Below are 15,863 nucleotides of genomic sequence, written 5' to 3'. Positions count from 1 at the left end.
GTCATCTGGGGTTTTCAGTTTCATGGGGAAAATCGAGATGGACAATGTTTTACTTCACTTAGTCCCTCTTGATCTTCATAATTTTTGCCTGCATTTGGAGAATTTTGCCATCCCTTACTGCTTTTCCAATTGATTCGATATTTTTCCTGTTTGTTTAGACTTCGTTTGGCGTTTTAATCGAGTTATGGTCCATGAAATTTTTACTCTTTCTTGTATATGAAAAGGTTTATCATCTTTTTTTTTCCCCATTATTTCCTCAATGTAGCTGATGATTAATAATCCTGATAAGCGTATAATCAATTTCCTGCTTATTCTAATTGTTTTCCCGCAATATGGTACTTATTTATTTGTTCAAATATGTTGCTCTTGGTACAGATAAAGGGGTTTTTGGTGTTCCAGAAAAGGGTTTTGGGTTACTCCAGAAAGATCAACATATGGGTCCCTTAACAATGTCGGATTCTGGTTCTGAGTCCCACACCCAATCTGATTGTCTGGGATACAATCACAAAACAAACTCCTTTTTCAGAGTCCCTGGACTGTTTGTTGCGTTAACTCCTAAGGGTTTATCAGATTGTGATTCTGTTAGAAGCCCAACATCTCCTCTAGATTTTAGGGTGTTCTCAAATTTAGGGAACCCCTATAAATCCCCAAGGTCGTCCCATAATGGGTACCAGAAGACCTGGGATTGCAGTAAAGTTGGCTTAAGCATTGTAAATTCTCTTGATGATGATATGAGAGAATCTGGCAAAGTTCTTCAATCATTGGACAGCAAGAACATTCTTTTTGGACAGCAAGTAAGAGCTAAAACCCCAAAATTTCAAGCCTATGCTAATTCTTTTGAGGCACCAAAGTCTCTGCCAAGAAATTTTGCAATTTTCCCCCATACCCATGCCAATTCTCCTCTTCAGAGCGGCAGCTCTGATGTTATTTTTGAGACTGGAGAAGCCCCATTTGAACCTGAGCACTTTGGAAAAATCCAGTGTTGTTCACTGGACTCCTGCAAGTCCTTTTCAACCCTGTCCCATTTGGCTGAACCAAAGTCCAATGTGACTTCAAGGAATTTCTGTTTGAAAACTACTCGAGTTAATAGTCCTTGGCAATTTTCTGGAGGAAGCCCAAATTCAAAAAACTCTTTGCATACAGATTTGAACTTGACTCCGTTGTCTGTTGGCTCTGCCAATGGATGTATTGTTTCTCTCTCTGCAAGTGAGATTGAGCTCTCTGAGGAGTACACTTGTGTAATTTCACATGGTCCCAACCCCAAGAAAACTCACATTTATGGTGATTTCATCTTGGAATGTTACTCTAATGAAGGAAATGAGACTGGAATGCCTCAGGCTGCTACTAGCTCTCCAATTAAAAGTCCATTACCATTAAATGATTTTTTGAACTTCTGTAATCATTGCAACAAGAAATTGGAAGGTGAAAGAGATATTTACATATACAGGTTTGTCTGAATTATCTGCATAGGCTTTTTTTTTTTTTTTGGAAAATGCACATTACTGATTTAGTAGGGTATACTTATTTGTTTTGATTTCGTGCAGTGGTGAGAAAGCCTTTTGCAGTTTAAGTTGTCGCATTGAGGAGATTATGATTGATGAGGAAATGGAGAAAACAATCAACAAATCTTCCAATGACTCTCTCGGGTCTGACAATGGTGAGGAACTCTTTGAAAATGGCATTTTTGATTCTCCATAAAGTCACTTGCATGGCTTAACAATACTCACCAATCCCATGATTGATGAAAATGTTCTCAAAGGTAGATGCCCTTGATCATCCGTTTACAAAGAGCTGTTTATTTGCATTTGTCAGCAACCATGGATGATCGTTTTGTACATTGTTTGTTTCATTGTTCGTGGTCATGGGAGATGAACCTCTATTTTGGCTAGTTTTTGCTTATCATAATTCACTTAGATTGGCTCATAATTGAAAAAGTGGAAGCTGATTTTTCTGGCTTCCCAATTTAGTTCTTTTTCTGAGAGTCATTATATAAGCCTGCGAACTGGACAAGTTTTTGACTGAATATAAAATGCTATCAAATATTGTATGCTATTTCCTCTAAGCTTGCCAATTTGATTCCAAATTTGATGCCAGTAAGAAATACTTGTTCCTTCCCTTAGAGGACAAAATCATGAGTTTTAATGATAGTTACAGGAGGAGTGCTCATATTAGGAAGATGAAATTAGATTTTGTAGCTTTCTTTGAAGACAAATTTTCCCCTGGGAGTGATGTAATCTTATTGAAGATGTTGACATTTTTCTCAGATTTCAAGCTAATTTGCTGCATAATAGAAGTTTTAGCAGGGTTGTAGGTCCACTTATTGCACCATCACGAGGTGAATAGTTGCTCTCTGTCTCTCTCTCTCTCTCTCTGTGCGCGCGCGCGGGTGTGTGAATTTGTTCAACAGTAGAGAGGAAGAAGAGTAGGAGCTTCCTGTTTTTGTCTGTACTAGTGGCACATTGCATAACTATTTCCTTGCCATTACACACACAACCCAAACTGAGTTACCAGTAATCTTGGATGGATGAAATCTGTAGTTATTGATACGATCTAAAATTATAGGTCTCGTGAGAAATGATAAGACACCACACATCCACATTTAGCAATGATTAGATGTCTGATTGGAGAGTTTGTGACTTAAAAATTAGCTACTAGGAACAGCTGGCACTTGACTTGGTTAATATATCTGACTTTAAGGATACTATGCAAGGAATCGAATTATCCACCAGATAACTTTTGACCTTAACCACTGTTATTAAATCCGGGCCGGTCCGGTGGGTCAACTCAATGACCCGTATGCAAAATCGGGTTAGTTATCTCATTTAACTGGACAAAGAGTTGATCTTGATTCGAAAAAAATCAGATAACTTGGTAGCTAAACCGGTAATCTGTTGACCCAACGATCCATTAACCTGACGGATTTAAAATTTTCTAATTTGAAAAATTTTAAAACATAATAGCCAATTTGATATTTTAATATTTAGAAATTTTAATTTATATTTAGTTAATGAATTAGATATTTTTTAATTATTATTATTTTTAGTAATGCAAGAAATTTGTTAAAATGATGTTTAATTTTTTTTTATTTTAATATAAAATTAATATTCACAAATATTAAGAAGATAATTATTCAATTACATTATTTTATATATTAACTATAAATATTATGAATAAAAATTTTTAAAATTTAAATATTTTTATATGAATTTTAATAATATTATCAAGATATACATAAATATAATCTAATTTTAAAAATAAAATTTAGTTTGGTTAAAATTATATATTTATATTAATAAATATAACATTTAATTAACATATATTTAAATTTTTTAATATTCACTGAATAAATTATTAACCATCAATTGAACTAATGACCCGTAAACATGATCCTTTGAGCCGAGTTTAATAATTATACTTATAATTTTATATATCTACCTACTTTTTTATGATCTTTAAATAAGTCTATTTTTAATTTTTTTTTAATTAAATTAATTTAATTCTTTTCATTTAAGTTCAAATTAGTTATAATTTAATAAAATATTATTTTTCTAATTTTAAATATTGAATATAATTAAAAAGATACATCAAGATTCTTAAGCAAACTTAGAAATTCAAATTCAAAATACTCTAAACTGAGCAATTCAAAGTAAATAATTCAAGAACCCTAATCCAACAATTGAACCTTAAGAACCTAATTTTGAGTCCAGTCAACCTCTTTGGATTAGACTCAATAATCATATTCAAATATCGGTTCATTATGCCATCTGCTAAAATGAGATCAATTACAAAACGAATTTTCAAGTATAACTATCGCTATCAACGACATAGTAAAGTAAGCAGATTCTTTTTAAAGCTTTGATCTGGTTTAAACATTTTAAATGCAGGAGAAAGTTCTCTGTCAACAGGATCTTTATTATATCTGGCCAACTCGGGCGTCGAAGACTTGTCAATGGGAAGCCTTCCTTCTTGTCATGACCTCCTTTTCTTATATACAGTTTTACATTTGTCAATATCTCAAGGCTAGTAGATCTCTAAACTTATCAACTAGTGCCATCTGTGGGAACGAAGATATTATTTCCTTTACTTTTAAAAGTGAGGACGCTTGCTTTCGATAATAAAACTACCATACAACCCACTAAAATGTTTTTTAGGGGGGGTCGGCTTTTTAACTAATTAAATTATTAATTAATTTTAAAAATATTAATTAAATTTAATCAACATTGAAAAAAAATTAAAATTAATTAAAATAAAAAATATTTGTTAATTATCGGTTATGACAGAATTAAAAAAAATAAAAAATATATTTTATATTATTAATTATTTAATAAAATATTAATAAAAATATATTTATATTCTTTTTTATTTATAAAAAATAATAAATATAATTTAATATTAATAAGATAATAATTATAAGTTAAATATTATTATAAAATCAAAAACATAATAATTATAAATAATATAATATTAATAAAATTGTAATTAATATATTAATTAATTAAAATTCAGTTATTTTAATTAATTCAGTTATCAAATTAAAGGTAACTGAATCGATAATTAAAAATAAAAAAATATTATTATTATTAATTAAAAATTAAATCAAACTAAATTTACTCTTACTGAAATAATCAAATTTTATGAATTTAATTATTCAGTTATAATCAAATAATGCATGTTCCTACTAAAAATCATTAAAAAAAAATTATGATAAAACTATTATACAACTCTCGAAACTAAACTTGGAGTAAGAGGTTCATCTTTATCCTCTTCCAAGTCGATATGATCACTTTCTTAAATTGAATGCAGGAATAAGAGTTGACTATCAAATAATCAATCGAGAGTTTTAATTTTCATCGATTGGACATTACAACCAAGAAAGAGTGAATTTTCCAAATTTTTCTTTTTCTTTTTCCTTGTTATTTCTTGGATGTTTAAATGAACTTCTGCTTTTTAAAAAAAAAAAAAATTAAATCAATTAAATGAAAATTTGTAAATAAAATTGAAAAAGTTAAAGAGAATTGAAAGATGTTGAGAGCTTCATCTTTATCATATTCCAGATCGATATGCTCACTTTCTTGGATTGGATATAGGAATGAACTTCAAATAATTAATCGATATTGTTGATTTCCATTGATTGGAAATTAATTATTTTTTCTTTTTTTTTTTTTTTGGATGTTAGATAAACATGCACTTGATCTTTTTTTTTATTAAAAAAAATCAACTAAATGAAAAATTGTGAATTAGAAGAGCACAACATTTTCCTATCCAACATTCTTCAATAATTGAATATACAAACACATCTTATATATATTGATGCTATATAATTACATTGACAAAATTAGCAAAGTGTCTACTTTATTAAGGTTTATCTATTATGCAAGCCTTAACAATTTAGACATATTATCGTTTTTTTTTTTAATACAAATAAAATGACTTATGCAAGTATATACATAAATACATATTGATTTAGTAATATTATGCTGCCTAACTTGTGCAAAATGCGGTGACATATATATTATATATAATTAGATAGCCATTTTATCTATTAGCGAAAGAGAGCTAATATTTCTTTTCTAATCCTGCAGAATAAGGTTATTGAGATCACTTTCAGGCTAGTTTGAGCTTTTTCTCCTCCAGTTTTGTGCTATTGCAAAAGATATTGTCACAACTTATTCTTCTATAAGATGTGACATGATTTCGTAATATGCCTGATGAATTACCAAACTCTGTCCACCTATAATCCATTAAACATACTACAAGGGATTTTGAACGAATTCAAATCCATTTTAAAGTTAACTTGGTGATAAAAAGGTTTAAGAAAATGCTACGAATATTAAGCAAGGAAAAATAAGCATTATTTATTTGTTTAAAGATAATTTTGTGAAAAACTAGAGCGGTGCCAGTTAAAAGTTTAATAATTTAAAATTTAAACCTGTGAAAAATCTGTAGTAATAAATATATTGATCATAACTTTCATCAAGTAAATAAATCATCAAACCAACATTTCATAAAATACAATTTCTCATTCACAATCAAAAAATAAAATATTACAAATTTAGACTTGTTTAAAGTCTCAAAAAGAATATTACAATGTTTTTGTACATCTGCTCAACTATTCTTACCTACATATAGCCATAATTTACATCAAAATATAATTTACAAGGGTATACCTAAAATATGCTGGCGTTTTAACTGAATCCAACTTTTAGTATGCTCACTCAACTGCTTTCTCTTTTTCTTTACCTGCGGCAGCATAGAAATAGCTATCGCTGAGTAATAATACTCAGTGGTGTACAACTATAAATTTTGAAACACAATATAAAAGACAATTTATCAAATCATACCCAAGTATTTGAGATATTCAAATTTCCATGAATCAAAAACTAATATACATTTTTCCAATCATTTGTTTTCAATAACATATTTATCAAAACATTCACAAATCTTTAGTGTTGCCAACAATCACACAGTTTAGGCCATGACACAAAATCTTACGATCAATACCGCGTTGTGTATTACAATAAAGCTATCTCATCCCAATAGCCGTTACTACTGGGGGACAAAGGCTAGCTAGCAATATGAGTACTCATCCGATCTCAACCTCAACTAGCAAGCCAGAGAGGGAAGTTTACATAAGCAATCTCAACCCCATTAGCCGTTATTAATGAGGGAAAAATCAAAGTTTCCATGCCAACTGTGGTTTCAAAATGATTGTAAAACAATTATAAAACAATTCCCATTCAAGTCTATAAATAATTCAAATCATTACAAATCAACAGAAAGGATTGGCAACACATTAATTTCACAATTCACTTCAAATTCACATTCAATACGGCCACCCCCTTGCTACAATAAAAATATTGGCCAACATCTGCCTTTTCAACACAATAGAAAATTCATTTCAAGATTTCAATATTCTCAACAATATAAATAATTCTTAAATGTAAAGGAAAATCATATTTGGCTTATATAAAGTCCATTCATTTCATTTGCAAATTTTAAAGTAGAAAAAAATCAAAGTTATGCACAAACCTTGTCTTAATTTCCCCTCTTAATCAATTCCCTCTTTTACTTCAAGGTTTCCTTCTCCACTAAAAATTCACAATTTTAAAGGCTTTAATACTCTTTCTAACTTCCACCAATAGCTAATCAAATAAATTCCTAAGGTAACTACACAATTTAACTAATTCAGATTCAGGGCAACTTTGGAACCTAACTTTAGAACTCAATTTCAACCTAGTTCCAGACACAATTTATCAAAGTGATCTTCATGAAAATTGTTCCTCTATGTTTTAGCATTAATTATCATTTTGAATCACTTAATTTAGAGGTCTAGATCATTAGTTATGGTCAAAATACTAGGCACTATTTTCGGGTGCCTTATCTTGCAGTTTCAGGTTTTCCAAATTTTCACCTCAAACTTGCATTCCATATCCGAGAATTTTATGCTTAGAATTTGTACTAGGTCTCTAAAACAAAGTTTTAGGCCTTTGTCTTAAATTTCTAAATCATTTTGTATCATCTCAATTGGAGATTTACAAAGGAAGTTATGCTTTATTAACCACACGGAGCTCACAAGGTAAAATTGCTGAGTTATAGGAAATTTTAGTTTTGATATTCTGAATTACTCTAACATTTTAACCAATTTTCCCTTACATCTGGGTGTAGGTCAAAATATGAAAGTTGTAGTTCTATATCTTATGGTTATTTTGGTTTTTGAATCATCTAATTTGCATTTATTTAGCTTCAGTTATGATCATTTTGCCAAAACTATTCAGGTAATAATTTCTCAGGTTTTCAGGTTAGTTCCAAAATCAGGGCAGAATTCTTGACTTACTTTGTCTAGCTAATTTGGATAAGTTACAATCATAATTTGACTTCATAGTCTTCATATAAATTATTTCCTTGTGTCTCAGGGGTTACACCTAGGTGTCTTAACCCATGTTTTAATGATAATAAACAATTAGTGTGCTACTAATATACTTTGAAAGTGTTTTCATTGAGAGAATTTCTGAAAAACACACGCTTCACTTGTGCTTAATTTTTCTTATCTACCAATTATTTGTCATCATAAAAAAAGGGGAGATTGTTGGACCTAGGTGTCTTAACCCATGTTTTGATGATAATAAACAATTAGTGTGCTACTAATATACTTTGAAAGTGTTTGTGTTGAGTTTGTAGGCCCTAGATTCAAAATTACTAAATTGCTTCAAATCAAGGTTAAGGAAAAGCAAGACAAGTAAGCAAACATTTATGGGACCCTACAATGTAACTTTTATTTATTTTATATCTTGTAAATCTCATTTTATTAATTGTGTTGGCTTAAGCCTAGGTGGTACTAAGAATATCTTGTTCAACTTAGTTTTCACCTAATTCTTTATCAAGGGAAAATTAAATAAATTTTTCAAAAATACAAAATTCATTTTGAAATATTTTAGTTGCAAAATATGTTGAATTAGCTTTCCAATGGTTTAAACGGATGAAAAATCCGAGTTCGGATCAAAAAGTTATGAGTTTTTTAAACTCTTAATTTCTTAGCGTCTTTACTTGTAACTTTTTCTTGACCAAGCGAGAGTAAAATGAAATTTTCACATTTGAGAAATGAAAATTTATTTTTGAAATAGTTTTCATTGAAAAGTTTATCAAATTAGCTTTCCAACGGTTTAAAAACGGATCGAAAATCTGAGTTTTGGTCAAAAAGTTATGCACTTTTGAAGCCTAAGTGCCCTTTTGACACTTTCTGTCCAGAGAGCACTTTGGCAGCCAAAAGTGAGAAGTTCAGTTGCCGAAGTTCATTTTTTAAATCATGGGTTTTGAGAGTTAAAAGCCATTTAATCCAGAGAGAACTCCGGCAGCCAAAAGTGAGAACTCTGGCAGCTGAAAGTGATTTTTCAAAAGTTATTTTTTGGCACTCCAACTTTCGGCAGCCGAAGTAAATAACTTTGGCAGCCGAACCTAGGTTTCTGCAACTCGATAAAACAGAGCTTTGGGTGGTTGAATGGCTATTTTATCATTTAATGCACCCTCAATAGTTATTTTCTTGCAAAAACTATAAATAGGCACCATTTATGACTGGAAATGAGTTTTACAATAACAATCTTTTTGGAAATTTATTGTGTTTTAAAGATTTTCTTCATTCTTTCTCTCTAGAACTTGAGCTATCATAGTTAATGTTGAGAACTTGATATTTGAGTTGTAAATTCTTTATTTTGAGAGTTCATTCAAGGTTGTTGTCAGCACTTATTGTAATTTTGAGTGTGATAGAGCTTTAAATAGCTCTTGAGTACAATGGAATTTGTAAAAGAGCTAGGGTTTGCTCTTATGGTGATTGTAAGGGATTTATTCTTCATCCAAAGAAGAATTTTAGTGGAGTTAACTCTCAAGGAGGGCCTTGAGGAGAGGACGTAGGCTTGGGATAGCCGAACCTCTATAAATCTCGTGTCATCATTCTTCCTTTACTCTTCTTTATGTTCAAATTTCTTTTAATCTTTAATTTTGCAATTAGAACCCAATTCACCCCCCTCTTGGGTTGCTACAAGGGACAACATCAGGATTACACAGGTTTAAGATTCACTCAATTTGGAGTTTTTTAGAGTGAGTTATGCTTAATTAAGTAAGTACTGTTCATTTGGTCAGTTTTCCAGGTTCTAGGTTTTTATTGCCAGATTCTAGCCCTCATTGGGGTACCTTTCAGCCATTTTCTGGTCAAGTATTCTACATGAAAGTTTTAGAATTTTGTTTTAGGTTTTATCTCCCATTGGTTTCATAACGATTGGAGTTATGTAGCTCAAGTTTTGAGCTAATAACCTCACTAGACTCAAGCTATCCAAATTCAGCATTTATGGCACATCAAGCACAACTTCAATTCCATTAATTTCTTGACCAAACCAAAGTTGTTTCTCAAAAAATACACTTCAATTGGTCATAATACACATCTAATAGCATCAATTAGGTTTCATACCATCAAAACCCTAATTTCATACAAACCTTAATTGGCATCTTCCAATTTCAATCAAATTCAAATGCATCATTCATGTATACATCTTCATCCAAGCTAGAATTCATATTTAATTGAACCAAAACACCAAAACCCTAACTCCTCTAATCATGGCTGAATTTCACTTATCCCATTTCATGCATGATTTCTTTTGTAATTTCTACAAAAATCAACTTAATTTCAAAGAATTCACAAGTAGCTAAGCTTAAACAATAACTTACCTCACTTGGCCCAATTTTCCTTTTCACATTCTTCCAAATTTCTTTGTTTTCTTGCTTGCTATCTTTAATTCAAGACTCAAGTTAAGTTATTCTCTTGATTTGCTAAGGGAATTATGGAAGAAATGAAGAGTATGGAAGTTTAGAAAATACAACAATGGAGGTTTAGAGAGAGCAAGGTAGGGCGGCACAAATGGGTGAGAGAGATGAAGATGAAGATGATAATTTTTGATATTTAACTTAATTAATTCATTAATGGCAAAGTTGTAATTAAGTGATGATAGCAAACTTGTAATTAAGTGGTCTTCCATAATCATTGGAATTTGACTTTTGGATAATTACACTTAATTATTCTAATCACAATTAATTAAACTACTCCAACTTCATTAATTTAATTTATCTCATTTTTAGTCAATTTTGGACTTTTAAAATTAATTGACCAAATTTTACTCTTACCAGATTTTTGTTCATCTTTTCTATAATACCCGATAAGTCCCTAACTCCGTTTTTCACCTTAGCTTTAAATATACTTATTTGAACTTTTTCTTTCATTTCCTTGCCTTTTTAAATTCATAATAATACCTCAATTAGGTCTTAATTAAGGGTCTTACAAGATTCTACAAGAATTGGATTAGCCACTGATCCTATGGTCACTTCCCAGTGAGGTTACCCATCACCGAGGCTTGAGCTCATTTAACCGATTTACATACAACTTTTTTTATTTTTCTACAACCTTACTTGATTTTCATTAAGTTAAAACATGACTCCTCACTCTAGTTTAAGTATGGTTCCAGATATTCTAGCTGTTCGTACAGATATTAGTCACTGAAATAGTAGAATGTACAAAACTACCTAATGTGAGGGTGTTACAGATATAATGAATAAAATTAATAGTCAATTGAGAACAAATATGATATTAGGTGTGTTATAATCTTATATCATATATAATACCAATGATAAAAGGTTATGATAAAATAAAGTAAGAAGATGGAAGTATATCATATGTCATTGCAATAATTCTTGAAAGGTAATTTCAAGCAAAATTGTAAATCAAAAGTGTATTATCGCTTAAAATATCTATCAAGAGATCAAATTCTATTTGGTTACTTCTACATGTAATCTCTTTCGAAAAAGACACATCAATGTATGCAAAATAATAATTAGTTCTTGCATAATTTCAACCAATAAATAATCCCTTTGCAAAAGGAAACATTAGTAAATGGAGAATAATAGTTAGTTATTGGTTTACATCCACTACTACACAACTTCAGCCAATAAAGATAAAAGGATAAGTGCTTAAGTACCAATTAACAACTTAATAAGGTTTCACTTGATATAGGTGTTCTTGTAGGGATTAAGCTTATTAAAAAAGAATAAAAAAAGTTTAAAGGTATCAATATTTTTTAATTGCATAATAGTGTTGCAACATTTTTAGGCTAGAAATTGGGTTATATAGTAGAACACAGGCATTTTAGGCACAAAAACTCTTATATAGTGTTAACAAATTCTAGTTCCCTATATCATAATATCAAGCATGTAATATTATTCAAGTTAGTTGAACTTGAATCACAAACTTCTTCGTACCTACTATCCTTGAAAGTCACAAATTTATTCTCACATGTAAAACTACTATATTCTTAACATTTTAAATTAATTTTAAAATGAAAACAATCATGGATAGTAAAAGATTATTTCAATCTTATTCCTCAATTTTCCAAAGCAATATAAATGTTTTTCTAATATAAAATGATATAATTTGAATGATAATAGTTAATAATCTTTTTATGTCTAAAGGATATAAGAAATAGATGTATACCTATTAAGTTTTGTTGTTATTTTTTCTTTGACAAATGTTTTTAATGGTGCAGAAGCAGATGATGCACCTTCTTCGCTGGAAAAAAAATTATAATTTAATTTATTATGAAAGATTAAATAGTAATGGTGTGAAATCTTTAATTTGTTATTACATGAATTTTTTCTCCTTAAGTTGAATGGAAGAAGTGAAGAGATGTGTTTTTACAAGAAAAGTAAGTCCTCTTGCTAGTGGTTGGGGATTAGTTGGAGAATCATTTGTTGGAGGAGAATGGAGGATTTCTTCTTCATGCCTAGGTGAAGGAGAAATTGTGTCTTTTGTGTTGTGTGGTGGTGATGTTGAAGATGAGATTGGACGTTGAGCATGTATAGACTGAGGCTGAGAATAATCAATTCTTGAAACTCTGTCATCATTATAGACCTTAGATGCAATGAGGTCTGGCTAATTTACATTTGTACGGTAGTGCAGTTGAAAAATTCTTGTTGAGCCAATTATGTTGTTTAATGTTGGTGGGATGCAATGTCCATTGACAAGATCAAGGTATTTTGTGATTATTGCACATGATACACTAACTAAAGCCTAAGCAACCCTACCAAATAAATGGATGAGAGTCTGCCCTGTTATGTCTTTTATATGACAGCCCAAATGATACCTATTTGAAAAAGATGTATAATGTAATTTAATGTTATATTTCAAAAGAAAGATAATCTTGTGCTTACGGATTTATATATATATATATATATATATATATATATATATATATATATATATATATATATATATATATATATATATATATATATATATATATATAATAATTTGAAAACAAAATATAATTGTTTAATTTAATTGTCATCATGGATATTTGATTATTTAAATTGTAAATTAAACTTAAAAAAATGTAATAAAAGGTTCCGTTGCTTCTTACCAAGGTGTTGGTGAGTTAGATAAATGGCCATAGTTAGGACACCACCATTCAGGTCCAGCTTTTTTGCTCATACAAAACATTGTGGTCATGCATTATAAAACCATTCTTGTGTATGATCTCAGCTTCACAAATGAAGAATACTTTTGCTTATAAATAAATGAATGTAAGTTATAATATGATTTTGCTGTTAATTGTAATATTGATATGAATTCTTTTGGCATTAATTACCTGATTTTGATATGAATTTATATTCTTAAGCTCATATATTATTTTTCTATTGATATTTTTTTTTTCTTAAGCAAGGTAAATAGGTTGCTTGTTTGAGGCAGGAAGCATTTGGATCAGTTAAGAAGTTTAGAATCTGCACATTTGGAATCACATTCATTGATGAGATTTCTTTATAAATGTTTCAACAACTAGCTAAAATAAGTAAAGGGTTAATATATTATAACTTCTTACCATTGTTTATAAGTGTTAACTTTTTTAATCTCAAGGTTTACATAATATAATGTCGCTATCGAACTACCCAGGTTTAGTTTTCCTATGTTGGCAATATATTTTTATTGATAAATTTGGAGATTTTTTTTAATGAGAAATGGGCAAGAAAGTAGTAAGAGAAAAAAAAATACATGTTGTTGATTTTACCCATATATTCTTTCACATTCTTAGCAACAAATACAACATTTATCAGTCTAGCTAAACCTTAAATGATATTGGAATTGAATGATCGAGCTAGTCTTCCACAAAGAGTCACATTTAATTTCTCTTCATCATAGAAATGGTTGACAAAATTGTTATGTTTGAAATAAGTAAAAATAAAAGGATATCATCTGATTGTTAAAATCTCTTACTCAAGGTTTTGAATGATGACAACTCTTTTTGTGGTTTGTCTTTCATCAATATAAATGACTTTAGGTTCTATCATGCTCACTAGTTGTTCAATAACATCTGTAAAGAGGAATTATAAAAGTTTAAAGGATTAATGTTTTAGGATCAAGATAAAAGTAATAGGCATAATCATTTTGAGAAGCAAGATGAATTAAGTAAACAATATAGCGTGAAAGCAAAACAACATATTTTAAACAAAGTAAAAAAAAAAAAAGATGTCAATAAAGAAAGAATCCAATTGATTTATACAAAGAGAGTTAAATATGAAAATATAATTAATAATAATGGGAATAAGTAAAGAAAGATATAAATTGTATTATATTACCAGTCAAGAGTGTGTTGTTGGCAATTCTTTTTTGAAGGCTTGCATATTCACAATAGAATTTATGAAGTGAAATGTGATCATGAGAATCATTGATCTTTAATATTTTTATAGCATGTCCAAATTGCAACATGCCTATATGTGGAATGACTCTGTGTTGATTTTTATTGGAAGCAATATAAAAGTTGCTAATGTGATATATAGAACCGACTTTAAGCTTTGCAGAAAAGAAATCAACATCAACAACTTTAATTGTTGCTTGTATGGCATCATTCTACATAACGAAGAAAAAAATTGGTCAAACATAAAGGATAATGTGAAAATATATATGTAATAATAATTTAGTAGCAAAAGAAATATTATTAATTTATAATATAATACCCGCTCATCAACTAAAATACAATCTAAACTGAGGAGCCTATCTGTATTGACATTGTAGGTCTTCCATAGTCTACAGACTTTAGCCTTGATAGCTTTAGATAACTCTGTAGGTTTTAGATCTTTGATTGGCGTTATTGATATTTCCATCAAAGTATAATGAAAGCAATTAAGATAAGGGGGTAAGAAATTATGTTATTAAATATGATATATATTAAGTAAAATACTTACTATTTTGTTTTATCTTAAGTTTAACATGCAATAGTAATAGTATTAATTTATGTGTAAGGTATTAAGTATCTCATGATAAACTATATTTTTTACATGCTCTATATATTTAGTTGCTGAAGGAGAAATCAATACTTTTAACTCAATTGGAGATGTCACTCTTAATAAAGCGACATATAACTGACCACGTGAAAATATATGGTCATCAGATATAAACCAACTTTGTTAAGTGATTGACCTTGAATTTTATTTATTGTCTTTATATAACAAACTGTGCCTGGAAATTAACATCTTTTTAAGACAAAAACCATATAGACTCTTGAACAATCATTTCTATTCTAGATATATAGATTTTTTTCACCTTCATGACTACCTAAAATAATTTTTCCTTTGATTATTTTGTTGGTTAATTGTGTTATTATTAATCTTGTGCTGTTACATAAACCAAGTGCTTGGTTTATATTTTGTAATAACGTAATAGGTAAACCAACTTTAATTTTAACTCATGAGGTGGTAATCCACTGAAATTTTAGGTATTAAGAAATTCAAGAGGATATAATATGCCAAATTCTTGTAAATTTCCATATGTCGAATACAAGGAATTAGAGTTGTAATAAATCTTTTCTACCTCTAGAACCAAATTAAGTATTTTATCATTTATTTCTTTTATCACTTTGTTTTTTGGGGCGACAATGGCTCGCTCCTATAGATAATAAATATTTTGATAGTTATCTTGAAAATTGTCATAAGTAGTAACAAGAATGCTCTTTATTGGGTCTGATCCATATTCAATGATATATTTACTATAACACCCCTAATTTTTAAATTTATTATTTTGTAGGTAAATATTAATATTTTATTTTATTTAAATTTTAGAAAATTATTAGAAATTTTTTGGATTTTAGAATCGAGTTCGATTTTTCGAAAATATAAAATTTTGATGATTTTTAAAAATTAATTTAAAGACCACGTGGCAAAACTAAAAATATATTTAGACTCCACGAGTTTTTCTGAGTTTTCTGGAATTTTTGGGCCTTATTTTCGGTCCCAAGGTAGAGTAAAAATTCAAAATTTTGTATCCTAAATCGGACAGG

General features: G+C 29.4%; 1 protein-coding gene across 1 annotated transcript; it reads left to right on the top strand.

Annotated features, from left to right (window-relative positions):
- Nucleotides 1-332: 332 nt before the first annotated feature.
- LOC110639692 (FCS-Like Zinc finger 10-like) lies at nucleotides 333-2,052 on the top strand. The gene is made up of 2 exons (XM_021790740.2): nucleotides 333-1,447; nucleotides 1,545-2,052. Exons 1-2 carry the CDS (start codon nucleotides 333-335, stop codon nucleotides 1,696-1,698), a joined length of 1,269 nt encoding a protein of 422 aa, XP_021646432.2. The 3' UTR covers nucleotides 1,699-2,052.
- The last annotated feature ends 13,811 nt before the right edge of the window (nucleotides 2,053-15,863 follow it).

This window comes from Hevea brasiliensis, chromosome 4 (genome assembly GCF_030052815.1).
Source record: "Hevea brasiliensis isolate MT/VB/25A 57/8 chromosome 4, ASM3005281v1, whole genome shotgun sequence".
Lineage (NCBI taxonomy): Eukaryota > Viridiplantae > Streptophyta > Magnoliopsida > Malpighiales > Euphorbiaceae > Hevea > Hevea brasiliensis.
Note: the sequence above shows the minus strand (reverse complement) of the source record. Positions and strands in the feature narration are given on the sequence as shown.

What these genes read in the sequence shown, in the direction of transcription:
- LOC110639692 (XM_021790740.2), top strand. Translation starts at nt 333, where the DNA reads ATGGTACTTATTTATTTGTTCAAATATGTTGCTCTTGGTACAGATAAA. An exon ending in AGAGATATTTACATATACAG is followed by an intron (nt 1,448 to 1,544) that starts GTTTGTCTGAAT and finishes GATTTCGTGCAG; the next exon opens with TGGTGAGAAAGCCTTTTGCA.